Consider the following 11,036-nt stretch of genomic DNA (forward strand, 5'->3'; position numbering starts at 1 on the left):
AGTGTGTTTGTGTTCCAGGCAGGAATGCAGACGAGGTGAAGCAAGGATGAAGGATCACAGTCAGCATGCCAATTCTCTCTTGGGGAGAGTTCCTGGGTACCGCTAGATGGCACTTTGACTTATATCCATCCTGTTGGTCAGTACTTAGCCACACCTGGCAGCAGACTGAGTCTTCATTCTGGGTGTCCATTTGCCCTGCATGGGAGAAGGGGAGAGTGGATTTGGTAGTGAATGAACAGTTTATGTCATAATAAGCTTTGCCTTGGCTAGTAAGCTAAGCCACCCCAGGCATCCTAGAGTAAAGGCAAGAAGCTCAGTGTGCCATGTGAATTGCCTCTGCCATATAGTGGAGGATTTGGGTCAGAAAAAGACTCAGGTTTCACGTGGAAAATGGAATACTCATTTTTTTTTTTTTTTTTTTTCATTCAGTTGCCATGTTTCTTTTTTTTTTTTTTTTTTTTTATTATACTTTAGGTTTTAGGGTACATGTGCACAATGTGCAGGTTTGTTACATATGTATCCATGTGCCATGTTGATTTCCTGCACCCATTAACTCATCATTTAGCATTAGGTATATCTCCTAATGCTGTCCTCCCCCCTCCCCCCACCCCACAACAGTCCCCGGAGTGTGATGTTCCCCTTCCTGTGTCCATGAGTTCTCATTGTTCAATTCCCACCTATGAGTGAGAACATGCGGTGTTTGATTTTTTGTCCTTGCGATAGTTTACTGAGAATGATGTTTTCCAGTTTCATCCATGTCCCTACAAAGGACACGAACTCATCATTTTTTATGGCTGCATAGTATTCCATGGTGTATATGTGCCACATTTTCTTAATCCAGTCTATCGTTGTTGGACATTTGGGTTGGTTCCAACTCTTTGCTATTGTGAATAGTGCCGCAATAAACATACGTGTGCATGTGTCTTTATAGCAGCATGATTTATAGTCCTTTGGGTATATACCCAGTAATGGGATGGCTGGGTCAAATGGTATTTCTAAGTTGGGCACTGGTCCAAAAAAAAAAAAGGGGGTGTGGTTTCCCTATTTATTTGTGAAACATGAAATATTTTAAGTAACATTCTTATTTCTTATTGCTGCTATTTTGCAGTTGTTTTCTTTCAGTAATAAGGCTATTTAAATAATTTCCATTACAAACATAGTGATAGCATATGGATTTGGGAGACTCGTGTTTTAAGTTGATTACATCACTAGCAAGCTGGACCAGTTGCTTCTCTTAGCCAGTGTTTCTCTGTCAAGAAAGAGTTTGGATTTAGATCATTACTGAGTTTCTTCCATCTTTAAAATCTGATTCTAATGCAAGTCTTTTCATGTTATGCTCAAAAGACTACATATGCAGTATTTTTTAGCTTTTGTTTACAGATTCCTGTAAAGTATTGCCTAAATTTATTAGAGATACAGTATTCTGGTTATAAATTCTTGTTGTAAATAGGGAAGCTTATGGTAGAGAATTTATCATTTAACTCTTGGTTAATAGCTCCTGCCCTGGTTGGTACCTTGATAGCTTTAATAGTATACCTGTAACTTTGAAGAAGAAAATATTACATTTTCTTTTCTTTGATATATCCTAGAACTCACTTGAAAGCAGTGGGGTCCGGACAACCAAAAATGAAGAGGAGAATGAGAAGGAAAAGGAGCTCCAGCTGGAATATCTGCTGGGTGCCTTTGAAAGCCTGGGCAAAGCCTGGCCCCGAAACGCAGAGACCCAACGTAAGCACCAGAAACCGCATTTGAAGAAGTGCTGTAACCAGAGGTTACTTAATGAGAGCGAAGATTTTCTGTATGACAAATTATACTTATTGTTTCTTATTGAGCCTGATTGATTAATAATGAGAATTATCCAGTGAAAGTTTTTTGTCTACATGAGTCTATGATCTCACCGATCATTGTACCGCTGCAGCTAGGGCTGCTGTAAGAAAGTATTACAGACTGGGTGGCTTAGCAGAAATTTATTTTCTCACAATTCTGGAGGATAGAAGTCAGATTTCGAGATCAAGGCGTCAGCAGGGTTAGTTTCTCCTGAGACCTCTCTCCTTGGCTTGGGAATGGCTGTCTTCTCCCTGTGTCTTCACATGGTCTTTGGTGTCTCTGCGGCCTAATCACCTGTTCCTATAAGGACACCAGGCACGCTGGATTAGGGCCCATTCATATGACCACTTTAAAGGCTCTGTCTTCTATTTAATAATAATACAGTCACATTCTGAGGTACTGGGGGATAGTATTTTAACATACGAATTTTGGGGGCACAGTTCCACCTATAATAACCATGATACATTTTATGCAGATAGTTTGGTAGAGGAGTTGCACTGATCTTCTTGATGATCATAGCTCTATTTGGAGGAATGCACAAAGTTTATTAGCAGGGTCTCTTTATCCTGAAATGAATGGCCTTGTTACCAAGTGTTCAATAAGCAACTGAAATCCCTGTTTCAGTGAAAAACTCATTACTATTTGGACAATTTTCAGAACTGGACATGTATTTCCCAAAGATTAAATAAACAGTAAACCTTTATTATTGGATGAGGTTGCAGTTAGTTTGGAGTCCCCTGACAGAGCCTTAACCTTGGGATGATACTACCCTTTACACTTGATCTTAGCCAAAAGGCCAAGAAGTGATGATGCTACTCTTTAAGCTTACCTTGTGTTGGGTCCTACAGTGCATCCTGCTGAAGATCTTAGTATTCTTTTTTTTTTTGAGACAGGGTCTTGCTCTGTTGCCCAGGCTGGAGTGCAGTGGTGCAGTTCTTGCAGGCTTTACCTCCTGGGCTCAAGTGATCTTCCTGCCTCAGCCTCCCAAGTATTTGGGTCTACAAGTGCATGCCACAACACCCAGTTAATTTTTTTTGAAGAGGTGAAGTCTTGCTATGTTGCCCCGATTGGTCTCAAACTCCTGGGCTCAAGTGATCCTCCCACTTTGGCCTCCCTCTCAAAGTGCTGGGATTATAGGTATGAGCCTCCATGCCCAGTGACAATATTATTGAATGTTATAAAAAGTATTGTTGATTATTTGTGATTGGATATGTCTAGAATCAGTTAAGGTTCTCTTTGAGCCCTGTCATCCTTTGTGTGAACTTACATATTTGCTATGTTTATAGGAAGGGTTTCCCAGAAGATACAAATTTGAAAGTGGTTTTATTTCTTAGTATTATGTTACAGACTGCAGTGGAAGTCCACTAATATGATGCTATAAAGAATATTAACTTTTCCTTGATAGGTAGAGAAAGCTAAAGTAGGGAATTATATGAGAAAGATTATACAAACATAAAGCAGTTTATTTTAATATAAGACATAGAAGGTTGTTAATAGAAAGTGCATTTATTGAGAACCAAGGCCTTTTCTTTAAGAACTTAACTGTTACACATTGGCTTCTCATATATATCTATAATTTCTGGGTTTTGTTTCTTTAAAACAGAGAAAAAAATTTCAAGCTCTTATGAGACAATCCTAGTGCAGAATTTTAGATTTTTTATTGCCTCCCCCCATTTTTACATTTGTTTGAGCCCTATGAAATCCCACAGTAATTAAAAATAACTTCGTTGTTGAGTTTTCTGCTGATTCATCAGTTGGCATAATATTAATTATATAATTATAATTACAGTTGTAGTTGGCATAACAGGTTTATAATAAAGCACTGTTGACTCTTGGTAAACCTGCAATTTGCAGAAGCTTGTGAGCATCTAGAGAGGAGCTTCTGACCTCCAGAGTTCTCCTTTCTGTGGCTGTCAATTCAGGGAGTTTTGAGGGGCAAAGGGAGTGTAAAGTGCTTTCTCAGTTCCATGGAAAACCGTATGCCTTGAAAGTGAATATTTGTGAACAATTACATTGCACCTTTGTGGGGGCAGTTTCTGATCTAGGAAATTTGTTTGGGGATTGAGTACAAAGTCATGCTGAAGTTTTGGGGAAATTTCAATGGCTTTAATTAAAAGTATTTGTTGTTTTATTTCTCTTTTTCCTGCTTTTCTCTCCCTTATCCTCCCCACCTTCTCTCTTTCTCTTTCCCTCTGCCTTTCTCTTGCTCTGTCTGTCCCTCATTTATTCCATCTCTTGCTCTTTTATACTATCTCCTGCTCTGTCCCACCTTGTCTTTTTTTCCCAGGTTGTTATCGTCAGGAGCTGTGCAAACTGATGTGTGAACGGCTAAAACTCAGCACATGGAAAGTGCAGCTAGGAGTCTTGCAATCAATGAATGCCTTTTTTCAGGGGTAAATTGCTTCATGGCTCAGTTTTTTATTTTGTTCCTCCCCACAGCATTTTATATATAATCAATGGAATTTTTATACATTTAAAAACTAGTAGCTAAAGTGTCAGTGATACGTACAGATAGAAATTGTGACAGGAAAGTTTTAGACTGTTTCTTAATAATTAGCATTTGTACTTTGCTTTCTGATTTGTATAGGTTAATGCTTTTGGAAGAAGAACATGCAGATCCTGAGGCTTTGGCTGAAATTCTGCTTGAAACTTGTAAATCAATCACATATTCTTTAGGTGAGTGTAGTAAACTAAAACTGATGAAGGAGTCCTAGTTTTAAAGCTAAGGAGCTGAGCTTCAAATATTTCCTACCTTGTCTTAGGAACTAAATTTCTGAAACAGCTACTGGACTCTGCTACTTAATATACTCCATGTGTACCCCTTAACTGGAATATTTAAATCTGGAACTATAACAGGATTTTAGCATCTAGTTTAGAAAAACCTTCGTGACAAGTATTTTTACAAAATTGTTATTTGAAAGTAATTTCAAACTTACAGAACAGTTGCAACGACAGTACATATAATACTCTGCGATATGCATACACTTTACGCAGAATCATTTGTTAACATTTTGTGCCATTTGCTTTGTCATTTGGACTTCTATATACGTGTTTTTCTCCTGAACCATTTGAAAGTATGTTGCTTACATCAGGCCCCCTTGTTCCTCAATTATTTAGTGTGCCACAGTACAGTTGTCAACTTTAGGTAGTAAACATGGATGCAGTTTTTAAAATCAAATGTTTATCGTTCATATTCTAGTTTGTTCAGTTGATTCGGTAATGTTCTTTATTTTATTTTTTTGAGATGGAGTCTTGCTCTGTCACTCAGGTTGGAGTGCAGTGGTGTGATCTCAGCTCACTGCAACCTCTACCTTCCAGGTTCAAGCAGTCCTCCTGCCTCAGTCTCCCAAGTAGCTGGGATTATAAGTGTGCACCATCACGCCTAGCTAATTTTTGTATTTTTGTAGAGATAGGGCTTCACCAAGTTGGCCAGGCTGGTCTCAAAACTCCTGAGCTCAAGCAATCCACTTGCCTTGGCCTCCCAAAGTACTGGAGTTATAGGCATGAACCACCACACCCAGCCAGTAATGTTCTTTATAGGATTTGTTTCCCCTCCCCTCCATTAGGGAATCCAGTCCAGGATGATGATGATGATGATGATGATGATGATGATTATGATGATTATGTTGATGATGGTTATTATTATTTTTGAGACAGAGTCTTGCACTGTCACCCAGGCTGGAGTGCAGTGGTGCGATCTTGGCTCACTGCAACTCCGCCTCCCGGGTTTAAGCCATTCTCCTGCCTCAGTTTTCCAAGTAACTGGAATTACAGATGCGTGCCATCACGTCTGGCTAATTTTTGTATTTTTAGTAGAGACAGGGTTTCACCATGTTGGCTAGGCTGGTCTCGAACTCCTGACCTCAGGTGATCTGCCCGCCTTGGCCTCCAATTCAGGATTATTTATTGAATTTTGTTGTCATATATTTTTAATCTCCTTCAATCTGGAATACTTCGTCAGCCTTTCTTTGTCTTAGGACATTGACAATTTTGAAGAATAAAGTCCCCCCAACTTCCCTTTTTGAAAAAAACAGAATGTTTCTCATTTGGTGTTTGATGTTTTCTCATGATTATATCCAGGTTGTGAATTCCCAATTGGGATACTTACATAAGTGATGTGTCCTCACATTAAGAGGCACACAGTGTCCATCTGTCATCATTTGTGATGTTAATTTTGATTACCTGGTCAAGGTACTATCAGTTTTCCCTACTGGATAGTTACTATGTTTTCTTTTTGTGTCTAATAAGTAGCCTGTGGGAACAGATCTTAAGATCATTCAAGTAATCTGTTTCTCTTCTTTAAAATTTCTTCTCTATATTTAGCATGCATTGATGATTCTTCCCTGAACCAATTTTTACTCAGATGATTTTGCACCTCTAGTACTTCGTCCACATTCACCATTTGATAGTTGGAATTCTATTGTAAGCAAGATTCTTTTCTTCTGCCCATGTTTTTATTTATGTTACTGGCATTGATTCATGGATTCTTTCCCCCTTCAAATGGTTTATAATTTAATTTTTTAAATTTAATTTGTTACTCAAATTGTCCCAGATTTGGCCAGTGGAAGCCCTTTCAAGCTGACTCCTGTGTCCTTTTGACAGGTCACTGTCAACTCTTTGTAGCACTTTTGTACTTCGTAGCGTAACAAGATGACAAGGCCCATCTCATGCCTACCCTGCTTTGGGCTTAGTTGTGTGTTGATTTTTTTGGTAGACAATTTCACTGTGAACCAGACGCCATGTCAAAGAGTGGATGCCAAGGAAGCATGTTTCATTTGCAGTTGTTGGCAGCAGCATCCTTTTATGGATAAAGAACAGGCAGCCAACAGACCTATCTTTGCTGGGTTCCAGGTGTCCCTGATGGGCTTAAACACTGGGTCGTATAATGTTCTTTGGTAAAATGAGGAGGGTCATGTAGACCTAAGGATTGTTCTTATGTGTGATACGAAGATGATTTTGTGTTTGAGATAGTTTTTTCATCTCCCACTTCTAAAATGGATCATTTAAATATTGCCATTTGTTGTGGTGATTGGTATACTTGGCTGACAGGTTTTTGTTTTTCCAAAGTAAAGACTGTGGACATTAGCACACATTTCAAGTATTTGATATTTAGCAAAGGGAAGCTTCCTTTAAAAAAAAAAAATCAGATGTACCCTTCCCTAGAGTGGTAATTTCTGGACATGTTTCTTTCAGCAACACAAATTTAATCTTGGAGGTTGTGTTTTTCAGGCAGCCCATATGAACTGTTTGATTTTTCTTTTTAGAAAATAAGACCTACTCATCTGTGAGAACAGAAGCTTTATCTGTGATAGAATTGCTGCTTAAAAAACTTGAAGGTAAGTTGTTGTTAGTTCTGACTGGAGGACCACAAAGCCATGTGGCATATGTTTTAGAAATTTTTTGTTTCGTTTTTGCTTATACTCTAAGCATGTATTCTGAAATACAAATCAGTATGTATGCACATGCAAGAAGAATGGACAAAGCCAAAACTATTAAATTTTACTAAATATTTAAATTTGATACACTTTTATATATTTTTGATATATTATTAAGCTATAGTTGTCTTAAAGTAATAAAGTTTTTGTTTTCATCGTGAATCCTGATTTAATCTTGGTTAATTACAGGAAGTGGTTGACAGTGGCATGTGTACATGTAAATAAGCAGAACGACACACTGAAAAGTGGAGTTGGAAAAACATTTTTAACAGTTATCTGCCTGAGTCATCAAATCTGATAGTAGCAATTTTCTTAATCCTATTTCTTCTCCCCTAACCTCGTTTTCTTCTAATGGTCTATCAGTGGGCGGGGTGGGGGGGAACTGTTAGCATTTTCTCCAGTGGTGTATCTGTTACTGATTTCAGAAGGAGGACCCTCTCCTTTTTTCTCTCTCTCTCAAATTGTTTTCATGGATTAAGAATGTAGAAGATGGAAACGCTTTTCCTGCAACCTTGTGTGTTTGCTCTTTCTACATCTCTATCTTTGCTTAGCAATTAAAACACCTCTCTTAGGGCTCCATCAAACAGAACTTTTAGACTGAGTAACACTAAACATCTCCCAATCCCTTTTTTCCTTGTTGAGATAAAAGAGCTAGGCACTTAGTCATATTACCGAATTCTCAGTTTGCCAGATACGTCCTAATATAGTCCAGATGAGGAAAATAAGGCTGAAGGCAAGCTAAACTTGCTTGAAGCCACATTGCTAGAAAGTGGCAGAACCTTGTAAACAAGATTTAAGATTTGATATACTTTCTTATTTTCTAAAAATTTCAATGTACATGTAGTTCTCAAATGCTTTCCTCGAAGAAAAGGGAGTGTCATCTACTTAATCTGACCTTGCAATTATGACATTTCTTAGAAGTTTTTCTTTTTTTTTTTTTAACTGACTGTATCTTATGAAATGGCCTTGCGATGGTGTTGTTGAAATGACTTTTTTGCTACAGTGTGCCTTTCTCTGATAATTCCTTCTTCCTACTATGCTTCAGTGTAATTATTTCTCTTTCTCCCACTGATACTGGGGGAAGGAGAGGAAACTCCCTGATGTGCCTCTACGCTATTGTCAAGAATTAGGTTTTGAGACACATATTGAACTTATCATTATATACTGATCTGTTATCAAGCGGTTGCTTTGCATTTATTTGGGGGATAGGATATTTTTAAATTTTTTTCTTGCTTGTTGTATAAGGATTCTTTGGGGTTTTTTCCTTTTGCTTTGTTTTTTGTTTGTTTGTTTGTTTTTTCATGCAGAATCTAAACAGTGGGAATGTTTGACATCTGAATGCAGAGTGCTCCTAATTGAGTCTTTAGCTACTATGGAGCCAGACAGCAGACCTGAACTGCAGGAGAAAGCAGCGTTACTGAAGAAAACACTTGAAAATCTGGAATAAATTAGAAGGGGAAGAAACAAACAAGTGCCATGTTCATTGGGGGTTGAAATGGTGGTGTTCTTTGAAAAACCAAGTGGGAAAGAGTAAAGATTAATCTGTAGCATGCATCATTCCTTGGCTGAAATAAAAAGAAAAAGCCTTAAATTTTGTTCCTTATTAGCTTTATTTTACTTTATGTTTTTAAAGTATCTGGGCTGAGTGAGCTTAATGGAACCTTGGATGTTTGAGGGGTGGTTGTAAAGGAAACTGGCAAAAATAGTTATTAAGAGAGTTCAAGCTGTTATTAAACGAATTAATAGACAAAGTTGCAGAGCAAGCTGGATAAAAATCTTAGAACTGCATTCAAATTAGTTATTTCAGGAAGGGGCCCTATAAATAACTTATTTTAACCTCCCTCTTACACCTGAAAAAATAGGAAGCTGTGTCATCTCAGAGGCTTTCTGAGGCCTGTGCCAAAGTCAGAACCCAGGTGTTTAATGTCTGGCCCTGGATACTTTCTTTTATAGCCATCTGCCAAATCAGTGCTAACCCTGGCTTACCCAAGAAACTTCCAAGATGAGGTACGTTTAGGGCGGCACACGACATTCCTTGTGCCAGAACTAAACTGACCCTTATCGTTGGGTTTCTGAAAGTCAGAAGCTAAACATTGTCTTGTCATGTGTTTAGATGGTTGATTTGGAGAAAATGATTGTTTAGCATCTTTACAGATGGAGAGGACAGATTCAGTTTCCTTAGGATAATTCCAATTGTCTTCCTTTTACAGGCGGATAAAGTAGATTAAGACAAGATCACACATTCTGTCTGTGTCTGTGGCTGCATATTTTGCAAAACCAGAAACAAAATCGCAGACTGCCTTGGTTTAGACCATTTATAATCTCAAAACTGTAATGACAACTTAAAATTTCTGTTCACTTTTATGCTACCAGTATGACTTTATAGGGGAGAAGGAAAGTCTTTTAATTAGCCACCTGGGAATTACTCTTTTAAAAAATGCTTTTCTCGAAATAACATGATACCACTCCAAGTAAATCATTGCCACTAGGGGTTTTCCTCCTTCCTTCTGTTGCCCTTGCCCCTGCCTGAAAGTGTAGGGTAAGAGGAAAAACAAGTAAAACCTTAGTGTTTATGGTAAACTGAGAACTCTGTAGCTTACCTTGGATTCCAGAGCAGAAGATTGGTTTACATTCAGTACTCATCCTTATTGACATTAACACCAGGAATCTCCCTGTTTATTATTTTTCGTGGAAACTCCATGTTTATTATTTTTGGTGGTCTCTATTGACCAATGTATTTCAAACTTTTTTGACTGCAAGTCATAATAAAAATAACTTTTTACATCATGACCCAGAACATGTGTGTTTGTGTGTGTATATATGTGCATGCCTAAATATAAAATCTTTAAAACATTTCATGAAATAATACATAACTGTGTGATACCCTTTAATGTCTGCTCTCGGCCCCCTGATTTAATGCTCTTCAGACTCTCTAAATTCATTTCCTGACTCACAACGGGGTTGCTACTCACAGTTTAAACAACACTGCTGTAGATAGCACCTAGGCTTGGCTGAATATGCTGGGGATTTGTTTCTGATTGAAAAGGGAGTTTACAAATAAAAATTTAAGTGTTTATTACCAAAACATCCTCTTTGCTGATACTGACATGTGAGTTTTAGTAGCATCATGAATTTTAAGGAATCTATCGGATTTTCATTTGAGAATGGCATTTGCTTGGGGAAAAATCAACTTCTGATGTTTTTTATAAAGCTTATGGCATCTTTTAGGACTTGGTGTTTTTCATATCAGTATTTCCCCCTCCACCAAGTACTCTCTGACTTTCATTTATGGAACCTGGGATATTCTTCCTTGGCAAGAATGCAGTGCAGTTTGGATGTTTTCAGAAAGTAGGATTATAAAGGCAAGAATTATGCTCTGAGTCTATATCAAATGTTAACACCTTGTCAAATGTTACGCTTTTTAAGCTTTTTGTTTTTTAATATTGGGAATTTCCCTTGGTGCTAAGAGTGGTACTGAGGCACTCGAACCTTTGTGCTTAGTGCTATTGAATTCCTGTACATTAGCTTTCTAAGTACATTTCTAATTTGTACACTTAATGCCTTCATCTTGACCAGCCTAATCATTCACACAGCTAGTAATGCTAAATTATTGTCTCACAATGCCCCTTATCTTTGCCGTGCATGTGTACCTGTATTTATTTAAAAGGGTTAATAACAGAGCTTGTAATTGTGGAATGTTCACTGGCGAACAAATGGCAGAAGGACTCATGCAAGTTTATATCATTGGCCTTTGTTTTCCAGAGCTCCCCCAAG

General features: G+C 37.9%; 1 protein-coding gene and 1 pseudogene across 4 annotated transcripts in view; one reads left to right on the forward strand and one right to left on the reverse strand.

Moving 5' to 3' along the window:
- ECPAS (Ecm29 proteasome adaptor and scaffold) overlaps positions 1-10,049 on the forward strand; it is a 126,479-nt gene extending 116,430 nt beyond the window's left edge. For all 4 annotated transcript variants that reach the window (XM_030822293.1, XM_030822332.1, XM_030822234.1 and 1 more), the window contains 5 exons: positions 1,590-1,728; positions 4,115-4,220; positions 4,415-4,503; positions 7,092-7,163; positions 8,570-10,049. In XM_030822293.1, coding sequence (XP_030678153.1) covers positions 1,590-1,728; positions 4,115-4,220; positions 4,415-4,503; positions 7,092-7,163; positions 8,570-8,709 — 546 coding nt within the window. In that variant the 3' untranslated portion in view covers positions 8,710-10,049. The remainder of the gene's footprint in view (positions 1-1,589; positions 1,729-4,114; positions 4,221-4,414; positions 4,504-7,091; positions 7,164-8,569) is intronic.
- LOC115836136 lies at positions 2,421-2,635 on the reverse strand (annotated as a pseudogene).
- Positions 10,050-11,036: the final 987 nt, after the last annotated feature.

The sequence above is a fragment of the Nomascus leucogenys genome, chromosome 1a (assembly GCF_006542625.1).
Source record: "Nomascus leucogenys isolate Asia chromosome 1a, Asia_NLE_v1, whole genome shotgun sequence".
In the NCBI taxonomy this organism is placed as follows: domain Eukaryota; kingdom Metazoa; phylum Chordata; class Mammalia; order Primates; family Hylobatidae; genus Nomascus; species Nomascus leucogenys.